Source organism: Pyrgilauda ruficollis, unplaced genomic scaffold (genome assembly GCF_017590135.1).
Source record: "Pyrgilauda ruficollis isolate IOZ18807 unplaced genomic scaffold, ASM1759013v1 scaffold248, whole genome shotgun sequence".
NCBI classification, from domain to species: Eukaryota; Metazoa; Chordata; class Aves; order Passeriformes; family Passeridae; genus Pyrgilauda; species Pyrgilauda ruficollis.
In genome coordinates, this window is record NW_024523800.1 from 149,385 (window position 1) to 164,332 (window position 14,948).

General features: G+C 54.7%; 1 protein-coding gene across 1 annotated transcript in view; it reads right to left on the reverse strand.

Moving 5' to 3' along the window:
* KRT80 (keratin 80) overlaps positions 1–12,955 on the reverse strand; it is a 16,235-nt gene extending 3,280 nt beyond the window's left edge. The window contains exons 1-4 of the mRNA XM_041470536.1: positions 12,546–12,955; positions 9,246–9,460; positions 3,387–3,447; positions 2,339–2,434 (exon numbers count right to left, since the gene is read on the reverse strand). Coding sequence (XP_041326470.1) covers positions 2,339–2,434; positions 3,387–3,447; positions 9,246–9,460; positions 12,546–12,875 — 702 coding nt within the window. The 5' untranslated portion in view covers positions 12,876–12,955. The remainder of the gene's footprint in view (positions 1–2,338; positions 2,435–3,386; positions 3,448–9,245; positions 9,461–12,545) is intronic.
* Between the last annotated feature and the right edge of the window lie 1,993 nt (positions 12,956–14,948).

A 14,948-nucleotide genomic window follows, 5' to 3' on the forward strand; every position in this document is an offset into this window, starting at 1 on the left:
ATCCCACCCCTGCCATGGCAGGGACACCTTCCACTGTCCCAGGCTGCTCCGAGCCCTGTCCAGCCTGGCCTGGGCACTGCCAGGGACCCAGGGCAGCCACAGCTTCCCTGGGAAATCCATTCCAGGGCCTCCTCACCCTCACAGGGAAGAACTTCTTCCCAGCATCTGGTCATATCCAAGATTCCCATTCCAAGATTCTGACTACTCTCCAGTAGTCAGAGAGAGCTCCAGGTGGGCTGTGCTTGGCAGAACAGCTTCCATGTGGAGAGGGGGACAATTCCCAAGTTTTCACTCTCTGGAGTTGGGGATCTGGTATTATTTGCTCCATAAAATCCAGACTCAGGTTAAGTTGGGGTTTGGAATCTTTGGATACAAACTGGTAAAATCTGACAAAGCATGCCTTTGGACTAGTCCAGGAGCAGGGAGGATCCTGGGATCCTTAAGGCTGGAAAAGACCTGTAGGATCACCAGATTGCAACTGTTCCTCAGCACTGCCATGGCCACCCCAGACTATATCCCCAAGTGCCACATCCACACATTCCTTGGGCATTTCCAGGGATGGGCACTTCACCCCTGCCCTGGGCAGCTATGCCAGGGCTGAACGACCCTTTCCAGGAAGGAATTTTCCCTAATATCCAACCTAAACCATCCCTGGCATTTCCTCTTGTCCAGTCAGTCATTCCCAGGAGCAGAGCTGGAGCTGATGATCACGGACCAATATCCTCTGATATCCATGCTGAATGGGAAAGTTTTGGGAAAACAAAGGCAGCGTCGATCACTCCACAGCCTGGGGAGGCTGGAAAATGCCCTTCCCAAACTCTGCTGTGGGATCCAGTGAGGCTGGGGCTGCTCTTTGTGATGCCAGAGCCTGATTTAGGCTACTCAGGGAACCAGGAGCCTTCCCGGTAGGCTGGCAGAGCTGCTCCACTCCTCTGTCCTGGGAATGCCAGTGTGGAGGGAGCCAGGAGCACCCCGGGACCACCACCAGGATATCTGCTCTGGATAAGTCACAGCTGCCAATTCCCCTCCCTGAACCTGGAAGGGTCCCTGGATCCAGGTTGGATCCAGTGTGCTCCAGAGCTGCTGCTCCCTTATCTCAGGCACAGCTCCTGTTTTGCACCAGGAATTCCTTCTTCTCCTCCCCTTCCTTTGTTCTTCCCTTTGTGCTCAGGTCCCTTTGGAGCAGGAATTGTGTTCCTTGATCCCTTCCCTTCCCTGGCTGGGCTCACAAAAGGCTCTGTGCCTGAGGGATAACACAGACATATCCCAAAAAGCAGGATGATTGGGAGATTTTATCCCGCGGCTGTTTAATCCTTTAATTCTTTGTTAATCTTGGAGCAGGTGAGAAAATTTGTGTTTATTTGGAATATTGGATCACTTGGTGAATAACAAACTAGTCATTTATTAATGAGAATTAATAAATTATTTTCTCCTGATCCATCCCAACAAGCAAAGTTTACCTCATTTTCCCTCCCCTTGAGAACGTGCCTGTACTTGATGTCATCGAATCCACAGAGAAGGTGAGACAGGAGAGGTTGGGGATGAGATTTTTACATTAATTGGGGGTTAAAAACCACAGCTTTTTGTGGGACCCATGTGAAATCAGGTGGAGACCCTGGAGCAGGGCCTGATTTCCATAAAAACTGGGCTAAAATTGCCCTGCATGAGGAATAATCTCATTTCAGAGCTGATCAGGGAGTTGTGCTGGGAGGCAGCTCCAGCCTCTCCCTGCCTCAGTTTCCCACATGGAATGTTCATATTCCTCCACCAGGCATTGTAACTGTTTGGATTGCTGGAATTTAGATAAATCCTGAGTGTTCCCACACTGCTGATCCTGCTGGGTGACATTTTCCAGGCCTGAGTCAGTGTTCTGATGGAGGCCCTTCCCCCTGGCTGCAGCCATTCCTGCTGGGGACCCCTCATTTTCCTGGCAAAGGAGGAGGCTGGACTGTGTTTCAGAGCATCCAGGTTCTCCAGGTGTCCTGGATTTTGGGTTCTTCCTGGAGTCTGAACATTTGGCTCACCTGGGCCAAGGTCTGGGGCAAACCCCATCCCTGGGGGCAGGAGCTGAGCCCCAGCAGCCAGTTTGGGATGAGGTTGGAATTCTCGGCTGTTCTGAGGGGACCCCAAGCCCCCGCAGAGGCTCTGGGGCATAAGGAATGTTCTGGCCCCATTCCAACGTTGTTTTTAGGGGAGGGATCAACTCCTCAGGTCCTGCCTGAGCACTGGAATGGCTGTGACACCCTGGCCAAGCTCCCACGTGGGTGGAAATCCAGGATCTGTCCCCAAAATGCCAAGTTTCCCACAGCATCCCAGCCCTCTCCAGGTGTGTTCCCACCTGCTCATAGATGGTTTTCTTCAGCTCCAGCAGCTCCTGGAGCCCTTTGAGCTTCACCTCCAGCTCCGTGCGGTGCAAGGTGCTCACATCCAAATCCTGCATGGATGGAAAGGGATTCATCAGTCCATACCTGGATTCACAGCCACTCACTCCCACTGCTCCCCATCCCCAGGGAGTGCCCTGCTTGCTCTGTCCCTGGCAGTGCTCCAGGACACGTTGGACAGGGCTTGGAGCACCCTGGACAGGGAAGGAGAAGGAGTCTCTGCCCATGGGATGAGCTCCTTCCACCCAACACATTCCCAGCTTTATTAACAGGGATGTTTGGAGCTGCTCTCCAGCTGGGGAGGCTCCTTTGAGAACCTTTTCCCTTTGTTTTGTGGGACTTGTTGGAGGAAGGATCTGCTGGGCCAGGCAGGGCTGGGCCATCCCCTCCCAACTTTTGTTCCCCACAAAAGGCTTCACTTGTTGAAAACTCGGGAGCCATCCATGGAAGTGTTCAGGAATGCCTTTCCTGGGGAGTGTGCCAGGGAAAACATGGAATTAGCCCGGATGGATATTTGTGGGGAACATTTCCTCTCTCCAACACCCTTATCCTGCCCCCAAATTGTGGGTTTTGATATAAAATCCCAACTCCAGCTGATTCCCACTGGCTCCTGCTGGAGTGGGAGCTTTGCCTGAGTTTGCCCAGGGCGTGGCCCCTCTGCAGGGAACAAAGGAAATCCTTTATCAATTCCAGCCTTTCCCAAGCCTAATGGCACCCAGAGGGAACACAGGGAGGAGGAGGCAGCTGGGGAAGGGTTTGGACCCCTCAGGCCAGGGAAATCCCAGGGTGCAGGGATGGGGATGCTCTGATCCCCAGGTGCTGTCAGGGGATTTTCAGGAGCCACTCCAGACTCATCCTCCTGTGGAATTAGGACTCATCCCCTCCCTGTCCTCCTCCAGACCTTGTTATCCCAAACCAGCCGAGCCTGGATTACCTCCAGGCCCTTCCCTGCCTGTGCAGGGCTGGGTAGAGCCCATCCAGTGGGAAACTTCCCCTCCTGCTGACCTTTTTGAGCTCCATGAAGGTGAATTCCATCCCACTGCAGAGGCGAATTTCATCCTCGTACCTGCAGAGCACCCAAAGCATGGGATCAACCACAGGGAAACTCAGGGACACTCAGAATTGTCTTGCTGAGATCCCCAAAGTATCCCAACTTTCTGCTCTTCCTGCTTATCCCCCCTCCTTGAGGCATTGTGGGCAGGAGTGAGAAGAAGCTGCCACATTCCAGCTGCCCTGGAACACGAGGAGCACTTTTGGGATGAAGAATTCCAGAGCAGAGAGGAGGGAGCTTTAATTGGGATTTCATCTGGGGGCTGGGCAGCCTCAGGTTCTTCACAAAGGGACAGGGGATGGGGGTGGGGATTGGGCTCTGCCCAAACTCCTCAATTTCACCCCAAACCTTTTCCATTCTGCTCACATTTCCTCAGAGTTTCACTTCCAGGGTCGGAGTCTTCCCAAGTGAGAAAACTTTGGCTTGTGGAAATTCTGAGAATTCTGGACTGGTGTCATGACTCAGCCAGGTGATTTGTGAAGGCACACAGGCAAAGGAATTAATGGAAAACTGCTCATGGAGTGGAAGGAAACCAAACCAGGATGGGGTGGAGTCCTGAGTGTCCCTGTGAAGAATGAGCCCTGCAGGTGTTTAAATCCAGGTGGGACAGGGCAAGGCCAGGGAGCAAAGCCTCAGTCCAGGGGCATGGATATGAGCAGGAATTGGGGAATGCTCCAGCCCTTGCTGGCTCCTGGGACAGGGGTGTGGTGATCCCAAATCCCAGGAAAGCCACAGGGTCCATTTTGGGGCCAGCAGTGCTTGGTCAGAGCAGAACGATGGGATGGGTCGGTGTCTCCCCAGCAGCTGGACACGTGTGGGAGCACTGGGAGGGGTGGATCAGAGCAGGCTGAGCTCTCAGGGAGCTCCTGGCTCCCCTGCTCTTCCCTGATCCCTCAGGCTCCTCTTAGCCTAAGGGGCACATGACATTCCATGGAATCAGGGAATCATTAAGGTTGGAAAAGCATCGAGTCCAACTGCTCCCCCAGCACTGCTAAGGCCACCCCTGACCATGTCCCCAAGTGCCACAGCCACACAGCTTTGGTGGCTCCACCCCTGCCCTGAGCAGCTGTGCCCGTGCCTGGACGCCCTTCCAGTGAGGAATTTTTCACAGTATTCAGCTGAACCTCCCCTGGCACAGCCTGAGGACACTTCCCTTGTCCTGTTGTTGGGAGCAGAGCCCAACCCCCCTGGCAGCCCCCTTCTGTCAGGGAGTCGTGCAGAGCCACAGGTCCCCCTGAGCCTCCTCTCCACCCTGAGCCCCCCAGGTCCCTCAGGAGTTCTCCAGACCCTTCCCCAGCTCCATTCCCAGCCCTGGACATGCTCCAGCCCCTCAGGGTCTTTCTTGGTGGAAGGGGCCCCAAAGTGCCCCCATTTCCAGGCTGTGAACTCGGACTTCCAGTGCTGCTTGGATATGTCACCAAATGGACCTAAGGGAAGCTGAGACCTTTGGGAACGAGGTAAAATGGGATCTCCCAACAGACTGAGGACAGGAACTCAGGAATGCAGCTGTGTGCTGCTGTTTGGGGTCCGGTGCATCAGAAGGTCCTCGGGTGCCCAGAAGGTTTTTGGGAGCCCTCCCCGCCGTGTACAAAGTGTGGAAATGGAGAGCTGTGCCTAGGGAAGGGGGGCAGATGTTGGGAAAGGGGGAAGCCGTGCTCGGGAGCTGAGCTGGGATTATCCAAAGCAGCTCCCTGGAGCTGCAGCTCCCTCACCGAGGGGACCACGAGGGCAGGGGTGTGTGACAGTCACAGCTTTGGGCACTCCTGGGGCTCCTCCTGAGTCCCCCTCGGTGCTGAACTCGCCCTCTCCTTCCCTGCTTTTCCGAGGCCGGGCAGCAGGGGCTGATGGGATTTACCTGTCTGGTCTGTGCTCCTCACCTGGAATGTCAGCCTGGCTGGAATGCTGTCAGCCCCGCTAGGCTGGGCCAAGCTTAGTGCCTGTCTGCAGCTCCCCTTCCTCCTCCTCCTCCTCCTCCCACTCAGCCCAGGCCCAGTGCCCCAGTGTGCCCCAGTCTGTCCCAGTATGCCCAAGTGTATCCCAGTCTGTCCCAGTGTGCCCCAGTCTGTCCCAGTGTACCCCAGTGTGTCCAGTCTGTCCCAGTGTGCCCCAGTCTGTCCCAGTGTGTCCCAGTCTGCCTCAGTCTGTCCCAGTGTGCCCTAGTGTTCCCCAGTGTGTCCCAGTGTGCCCCAGTCTGTTCCAGTCTGTCCCAGCAGTGTGTCCCAGTCTGCCTCAGTCTGTCCCAGTGTGCCCTAGTGTGCCCCAGTCTGTCCCAGTGTGCCTCAGTCTGTCCCAGTGTGTCCCAGTGTGCCCCAGTCTGTCCCAGTGTATCCCAGTCTGTCCCAGTGTGCCCCAGTGTGTCCAGTCTGTCCCAGTCTGTCCCAGTGTATCCCAGTCTGTCCCAGTGTGCCCCAGTGTGTCCCAGTGTGCCCCAGTCTGTCCCAGTGTGCCCCACAGCCAGGCTCTGGCAGAGCTGTGCTCCCGGCGGAGCAGAGCTGGCCCAGCTGGCCCAACGCGCTCCTGCCACGCTCCCAGGACCGTGACTCACCCCGGGCTGGGGCTGGAGCATTCCACAGGCACATCCCAGCGTTTATCTCCTGGGAGATAATCCCGGGGCACTGCAGGAGGGCAAATCCAGCCCTTCCTGCACTTAGCACACTTGAGACGGCGTCTGCTCGCCCCAGGCTCCTTCCATGGAGCAAAATCCAGGGAACCAGCTCTCAGGCAGGCTTAGTTCCCTCCTGCATGTGCCTGTGTTCCCTCCTGGATGTGCCTGTCCCCTCTCCATCCATCCATCCATCCATCCATCCATCCATCCATCCATCCATCCATCCATCATCCATCCATCATCCATCCATCCCTTTGGAATTGCCAGTCCATGGCAGAATCCTTTGAGGAGAAGGTGGGAGTGTCCCAGTGAGTCCCATCCAGGTGGGTTTGGGAAGCAGTGCCTGACTCAGGATGAATCCAGGGCCTTATGGGGGAACTCCCCCAGGCACATTTCCCATCCTGGAAGACTTGGGGTGTTCCCATGCCCATGGCATGTTCCATCCAGAATGCCACAGCCTGGCTGAGGGCATCACTCCAGTGGGAAATCCAACTGGTTCTTTGTTTTTCCTCCCCCAGAATTCCCTGGGGAAAAGAAACCTCCTGGATTTGCCTGGTTTGCCTGGAGATTTGCTCCAGAAATGCCCCTGGGCTGGGCGGGGGCTGGATGGGTCCTGGGAATTCTCTCCCTGTGAATCAGTTTTGAGGGATGAAGCATCCCAATTGTGTCCTATCCCATTGTCCAAGTCACTGGAAAAGTCACAAGAAATCCAATGGGGAGAACCCTTGGGCAGCACCTTCATCCCTAAGAAATCAGGCTGGAAAACTCTGCAGTGTCAGGAGCTGGGAATTGTGCAGCACTTCCTCAGTGCAGATCTGAGCACAGACTGTGGCTGCCCCATCCCTGAAGTGTCCAAGGGCTGGGGACACCCTGGGAGAGTGGAACATGTCCCTGTCTGTGCCAGGGTCCCTTCCCACCCAAACCAGTCTGGGATTCTGCTTCCTCAGGGGAGTGCAGGGATGGCAACTCCTAACCTTTGCATTATCCAAATAAACAGCAGGCAGACATGTCCTGTAAGGAATTTAGGACTTTTAAAGCAATTTAGGGTGTCATTTGAAGGACTCTGGGAGGATGATTTCAGTGTAAGGTGAAGAATCAAACTCCTGGTCCTTATTCCTCTCAAATTCCTCACAACATTCCCTGTCCTTGACACTGCTGAGGCCCCTGGAATCCTGGGCTTTGGGTACCTCACAAGAAAGACCCCGAGGGGCTGGAGCAAGTCCAGAGGTGGGAACGGAGCTGGGGAAGGGCTGGAGCACCAGGGAAGGGTCTGGAGAGCTCCTGAGGGACCTGGGGGGGCTCAGCCTGGAGAAGAGGACCTTGGCTCTGCATAACTCCCTGATAGGAGGGGGCATTCAGGTGGGATTCAGGATCCACTCCCAGGGAACAAGGGAAAAGTTCCATCGGAGGAGGTTTAAGTTGGATATTTGGAAAAATTTCCATGGAAAGGGTTGTCCAGCCCTGGCACAGGCTGCCCAGGGAGTCCCCACCCCTGGGAGTGTCCAAAAGTGTGTGGATGTGACACCTGGGAACTTGGGGTCAGTAGTGACCACAATGGTAGGGGGTTGATGGATGGACCTCCAAGGGCTTTTCCAAGCCAAATGATTCCATGATTCCGACCTGCTCTGAGCTGATTAAGGCATTTCACTGCTGGGTCTCCGTTAGAAGGAGCTGTCAGCCCTTCCCTAATTTGCAGCCACCTTGAGCAGAGCTTAAGGATCTGGAGAATCCTTGGACTGAACTCCCTGGAGAGGGCACAGATGGTTTGTGCCTCACCTCAGGAGTGGGTTTGGATCCCAGCAGGGATTTCTGCTCCCCCGAGTCCCTTGGCACCACTTTGGACAGTCTCTGCACAGCCCAAATCCCCACAGGAGCCTCCAGAGCTCCAGGAAGGTGCTGGGTGTCAGTGGGAGCGAAAGGAGCTCATTTGGGATTCTCCTGTGGGATGCAAATGAGCCCCATAATGAGGGAGGCATTGTCTGCTCCCCTGTGACCGGGCATGGCCCAGCTGCTCTCTCTTATCTGCACATCTGGAGCTCTCCAGAGATAAGAGGAGCTCCTCAGAGATAAGAGGCAGCTGCACCTCCCCGACCTTTGGCTGCCTCCCTATTCTTGGTCAGGACCATTTGGGGCACAATTTTGACCTTTTGGTCAAAGCAGAGTTCGGCAGAAATGCTTTGGGTGAAGTGGGAAAGGAAGAGATCCCACAGTCATGGAATAGAATATTCCTTCTTTATGAAGGAATTCCTCCCTGTGAGGGTGGGGAGGGCCTGGAATGGATTTCCCCGTGGCTGCCCCATCCCTGGAAGTGTCCCAGGCCAGGCTGGATGGGACTTGGAGCAGACTGAGATAGCAGGAGGTGTCCCTGCCATGGCAGGGGTGGGATGGGTGTGTGTGAGCCTGGAGAAGAAAAAGCTCCAGGAAGAACTTAGATCCCCTTCCAGTGTCTCAAGGAACACCAGGGGAGCTGGAGAGGAACTTGTGACAAGGGATGGAGGCAGATGACAGGAGGAAATGGCTTCCTACTGACAGAGGGCAAGCATAGGTGGGATATTGGGAAGGAATCCCTCCCTGTGACGGTGGAGAGGCTCTGGAATGGATTTCCCTGTGGCTGCCCCTGGATCCCTGGAAGTGTCCAAGGTTGGACAGGGCTTTGAGTGGAAGGTGTCCCTGCCCATGGCAAGGGTGGCACTGGATGATTCTAAAGGTCCCTCCTAACCCATTGTGTGATGATGAATATCCTGAGTTGGAAGACACCCACAGGGATAATCAAATCCAACTCCTGTCCCTGCCCAGAACACCCCAAAATTCCCAACATGTAGCCAGGAGCGTTGTTTTTGTACAGAGCAACCTGGTCCAGAAATCACTTTGGGGACAAAGTTCTGGCTTGTGCTAATTTTGTGGAAAATAAAAATTCCCTGCTTTCATGGCTGTCACTCCAGCAATGCCATTCCCTGAGTTGTTCTCCTGCAGAGGCTCCTCTCAGCCCTGCTCTCACTGAAATTTCATTGTTCCAGCTTCCCTTTCACCTCTCATTAACCAGGAAGACGTTGTGATCCTAAACTCCCAAATCCTTACTTCTGCGCACACCAAACAAGGAATGCTTTCCTGGGCATCTCAGGCTGGCTGAGTTGAATCAATCCCACGCTGTTCCCTGTGCCCCAGCTGAATCCCCTGGCTATGGACAGACATGGACAGGGACACCTACTTGCTCCGGAAGGCGTCCATGGTGCTCAGGACCTTCGCCAGCTCCGACTCCAGGTTCTCCTGCTCGTAGTTGAGCGCCTTCATCTCCTGGTTCATTTTGCTCACGTACTGCTCATAGATGGCCTTGATGTCCGAGTCAGAGTGGGAATTGTCCTGGTCCTTCAGGAAGTTCCACCTGGTCGTCAGGATCTTGTTCTGCTGCTCCAAGCTCTGGACCTACGGGAGAGGTTTCAGAGGCATCAGTGACACTGAGGGCCACAATCAAAGCATGGCAGGGCAGGAGATGCTGGAGACCTTCAGAACCAGCAGATTTCCAGGGAAGCATGAGAAATCCCTTCAAAATTAGGCCTGAGGATGTTGGGTTATGGAATTATGGAATGGTTTGGGTTGGAAGAGACCTTAAAGATCACCCAGGTCCATCCCTTGGCATGGGCAGGGACACCTCCCTCTTTTAGGGGACTTCTAGGGGTTTTACACATTACCCACTAATTAATTCTCAATAGAACACAGTCACATCAAAATAAAGACAGTGACATTGGAATAAACATAGTGACATCAAAATTAATATAGTGACATCAAAATAAACATGATGACATCAAAATAAACATGGTCACATTGGGCTAAACACAGTGACATTGGGATAAAGGAGTCACTGACAACAGGAATGGTCAGTTCTGTCCCTTTTGTGTGTGACAATGGACTACTGGAAACACCTCCAGCATCACCAGATCCAGGTGTTGAGTCCAACACAGTGACGCCAAGGCTGTGGATCCACCCCAGGTCATGCAGGGATGTCCAGGGTCAGGGAAGGGCAGATTTCCTACCCCAGAGAGCACAAAGAGAGGGAGCCCTGTGGATTGCAAGGGATTAGAGCATGGAGAGATTCAGGGAATGAATCAGGTTCATTGCAGAGCAGCTCAGACAAAGCTCTGGAGAACATCCCAGGTAATTACAGACTCCAGATGAGCTCCCTGTGCTGGCTCTGAGAGGACAGCGCTGCCCTTCCACCACCCGCCTTTGAGGAACCTGCTCCTCTTTCCCAATATTCCCAATCTCACCAGTAACACTCCAAGTTTAACAGTTCTCATCTTCAAAGCTCTTGGCCAACTCCAATTAATTGGCTAATTGCTACCTCTGGGAGCAGCCCCAGTCACGTTTTGGCTGGAGATGCCGGAGTTGCCTCCAAGTTTCCCGCGTTGCATTCCGGGATGACTCAGGGCCGATGCCATGCCCGGAGCACTGGGAGCACTGGGGGCAGGAGCCATCAGACCTCCAGCCTTGGCCTGGGGTCCACAGAAGAGCCAGAATTCCAGCTGCTGACCCAGATGTGGCTCCATCTTTCTCTAAATCCTTCTTGTCTGAACAGAGAGAGCAGCCAAGCAAAGCAGAACCATTCCAGTACTTGGGAGTTCCCAGCAGAAGGGATGGGAGTGTTGGGATGTTCCAGGTCTCACTCTTAGAGACCTCATCCTTCCCTCCTGGGATGAGAATGGATTGTGTTGGCTGTTGCTCCATGTCAATCTTTGACCTTTAATTAATTCCTGACTTCCTTCCTAATGCTCAGCTGCTCCTTTTATCCCTCAGTTCCTGTTAGCAAACCATCCCTGGGCTCAGCTGGTTGCATCTTGGCTTCCAACATCTACTTGGAACTGGATGACCCTAAAGGTCCTTCCTGACCCAAACCATTCCATGATTCTGCAACTCCTGCAATGTCCCCCTCAGTGGAAATCCCCCCTTGCAGAGCCTTTCAGCAGGAGCTTTGCAGAGGGATCACCCACATTTGGCCTCATTCCCTGGAATTTCATGCCTGAACACACAAGTGGCCAAAGTTTGGTCCTTACAGACCCTTCCCTCTGTGCTGCTTGGGATAAAGGCAGGGCCTCAAACAGGGGCTCAAGGCCTTGGCTTTTCCCTGTCTTCTTTTACATCTGTCTGGAAAATAAATACCAGCAGATCTGTAACAGCTGGAAAACCTCCAGCACCAAACTCCTGTAGCTGTGTGGTCAATTATCCCTGGAATCACCTGCTGGGGATCGAGAACAGCTGAATCCCTGATTACAAACCTAGGTTCTCTTTGACAAGGAAGTGTCATTCCCTTCCTCTGGAATGAGGGCCTGGGGCAGGTGCCTGAAGTTGCCACTTGATGCAGCTCTTGAAGCCTTCAAAGGAGCTCAGGAGCTGCAGTCGGAGACCTGGGCCCAAGGGGTGTTTGTGTCCCTGAACCCCTGGCCCAGGGGGTGTCCCTGTCCCAGGATCCACACGGATCAGGTCGCTGGGTTGGGTTTTTGGGAAACCTGGAACTCTCACTTCTTCCCTCCCCGGTGTCAGGGAACAGGCCTGGCTCAGGCACGTGGGGGTTTGTCTCTTCCCCTTACTCTGAGGACCCAGCAAACCCCAACCTCTCCACCTGGACAGTGCAAATTCCAGCCTCTACTGTGTGGGTGTTTCCAGCACCAGGTGCTCTCCAAATTCCCAATGCCACAGTCTTGGAAAGGCTCACAGGAGGAGGCTGTGCCCACCCACGAGAGCCAGGCCTGGGCCCTGTTGACACTGCCAGGTGTGACTGGTCACAACTGTCCCCCTTGGACAGCTCCACTGCAGATGTTCCCACAGCTTTCTCCTTCCCAGTGTGAATTCAGGTCCTCGGAGAGTTGAAATGAATCAATCCCGGGCTGCTGGAGGTTGGCAGGGAGAGCTGCATGAAGTAATCCCGGAGATTACATCTGTTTACGGAGCAGGGCTCTGCAGGAACCTGCCTGATCTGGGAGTTGTTTTCTTGGAGAAACTTCTGCTTCTCCCGGCTCCGCAGAGATGAAAGCAGCACTTTCTTGGCCTCCCTCCTCAGAAGCTCGGAGGCAGTGGCTGGGGGGTCCCCCCGGCCCCCTGCGCTGCCCAGGTGTAGGTGGGGATGAATTTTGAGGGATGAGTTTTGAGGGATGAATTTCCAGCTCTCTTCAGCAGCCGGAATTGGAGCTGCCGCCATACTCGGCGTCACTGCTGTGGCTGCTGGGCCACTCTGGGAGCCCAGGCCTCCTGCCCACGGTGCCTCCTGCCCACGGTGCCCCCAGGACTCTGCCGGGGCTGCTCCGGGGATCCCCAGGAGCTGCCCGGGGTGACAGGCACAGCCCCCAGCGTGCCTCCCCAGGGATGCTCCCCAACCCACGTCAGACAGAGAGCTCGGAAGGAATAACTAATTGGGCTAATAACTAATTAGCCGGCTGTGCCAGCCTGGCCGGGGGTGGCTGCAGACCCCGGCGGGTCCCCAGAGCCCCTCCCCGCCCCATCCAGGAGCTGGCCCTACCTTCTCGATCAGGGTCACGAACTGGTTGTTGAGCACTTTGATGTCCTCCTTCTCCTGCTGCCGCACGGCCTGGAACTCGGTGTCGATGTCCAGGCGCACGGGGGGCCGCAGCCTCCCCTCCAGGGGGAACGGCGAGTAGGCCGAGCAGCGCAGGCCGCCCAGGGAGCCGCAGCCGTCGCTGCCCGCCGAGCCGCGGCCGTCGCTGGCCCCGCCGTCGGGGCTGCGGCGCTCCGGGGACGGGCTCCCGGCGGCCCTGCCGCGGCTCATCCCCGCCGCCGCCTCCCCGGAGCACAGGGAGCCGCTGGAGAAGGCAGAGCTGGGGTTGGTCATGGCCGGGCTGGGCTCCGGGGGAGGGAAAGGCGCAGGGAGAGAAGGGCTGGAGAGCTGCGGCTGCCTCCCTGAGAGGAGCAGCGCGGCTGGGCCGGCGCGGTTCCCGTCTGCTGGGCTTGTGGGCTGGTAATGAATTCCAAGCACCTGTTCTGCGATGTTCATTAAACGGAGGAGGGTGGAACCCTTGATGGAAATCCAGATCAACCTGTTGGCGCTTTTTTTTTTTCTTTTTTTTTTTCCTCTATGTTTTTTTTTTCTTCTTCTTCTTATTCCCTCCTCTGTCTGTTCCCTCCTTTCTTCAGGAGCTTGTTTGTGTGAGGAGGACTCAGGCCCTTGCAGCAAAAACAAATCCTCCCAGGTAATTCCAGCCCCCAGCAGCTGCCTCCCTCATCCTTAAAAGGTGAGGAAAGGAATTGGAGGTGCCAGGCTTGGGAAGGACTGCTCCAGGCACAGCTCTGCACAGGGACTTGGCACACGGAGCCGGCATCAGCCCCTGGCTGCTTTCCAGCCCAAATTTTCAGGAAGCAGCAGTGATTTTTTATTTTTATTTTTTTTTTTTTTTTTTTTTTTTTTAAATAGAGGAGGGTTTAAAACCATAAAGAGTGTGAATTGGCTAAAGAAGGAGTTGGGAAATGCATCCCAAGCTTGGTGTGGCTGGAGCTGCTCCTGCTCCACGTGGGCACAGCGTGCAAGGGTCTGGTGCTCGGGTGTTTTAGAGAGGATGGGTCTGGTTTTAGGGATGTTAGGTCTAGTTTATGGATAATAGGTCTGTTTTTAGGGATGTTAGGTGTAGTTTATGGATAATAGGTCTGTTTTTAGGGATGTTAGGTGTGGTTTATAGATAATAGGTCTGGGTTCAGGGAGGATAAGTCTGGTTTTAGAAATGGTAGGTCTGGCTTTAGGGAAGATAGGTCTGGTTTAGGGAGGATAGGTCTGGTTTTGAGACCCCTGGGAGTGGAGTCCAGGCGTGCTGAGGTTATTCATTCGTCTGCTCTGGCAGCACCAGAGACCCTCAAAACCTCTGGTGCCCAAGTCCATCTCTGACTGCCCCATTCCCATTCCCCAAAAGCCCTATAAAAGCTGGAGGTACATAACTCCTCTGAATTTCGATGAGTTCTGGTGTCCCACCCTTAAATCCCTGTTTGGTACCAACCCACCCTGGACGTGGTTTCCTGCTTTGCCTCCATTTCTCCTGCGAAGCCTGGGAAAGAAGATCTCCCATTTGTGCTTTGCTTTGTGGCATCCTTGGGAAGGGGGACGCTCTTCTCTGGCCATCCCAATTTCCATTTTGTGGGAAAGCTGCTGCTTTGCTGCTCTGGGTCTGCTCCACGCTGGAGTTTCCCTTCCAAAGGAGGTGAGAGAAGGTGAGGTTGGATCCTTGCTCTGACAAGAATCATCTGCTGAGGAGCAGCTGTAGTTTGGGAAGGACTTCCCAGGGAAGAGGACCTGCTTCTGTGGGGCTGACCTTTTCTTCAGGTGGAATTGCAATATATTGCCAGGAGTGGGGGGTTTTCCCCTGTCCACCTTCCCAAAACATCCTTTCTAGGGAAAATGCATGTGAACACCAGGTCACTCACTGAGTGGGTCCTTGGCAGGACTTTTCACGGTAGTTCTGATGGTTTATTTTAATGATTAAGCCCAAATTCCTGGCTGGGAGCAGCCATAGCTCGTGACTGCTGCTGGGTGGGTGATATGACCCCTTCCTGGTGGGCTTCTCTGATGGCTCTGTGGCTGCAGGCACGGATGGGATCCCAACGGGCACCAGCTCAGGGGTCACCCCTGGTCCTGGGGCTGCTGGAGGTGCTGAGGGCACTCGGGACAGCCCTGGGAAGGCTGGATCCCTCTGAGGGAAGCAGGTGCAGGTGGAATGAGGGCACTTTGGTGCTGTAGAGCCTGGGAGCAATGTCTGCTCTGATCCTGGTGGGATCTTTCATGATCCCAGGTCATCCCACCTGTCTGAGCACCAATCTCTGCTCCTTTCTCCTCCAAGGATCAATTCTTTCCCTCATCCTTTTTCTTCCATGAAATGAAGCTTCCAAACCTAGGTCCAGCCCATGGGAACAACAAGTTTGG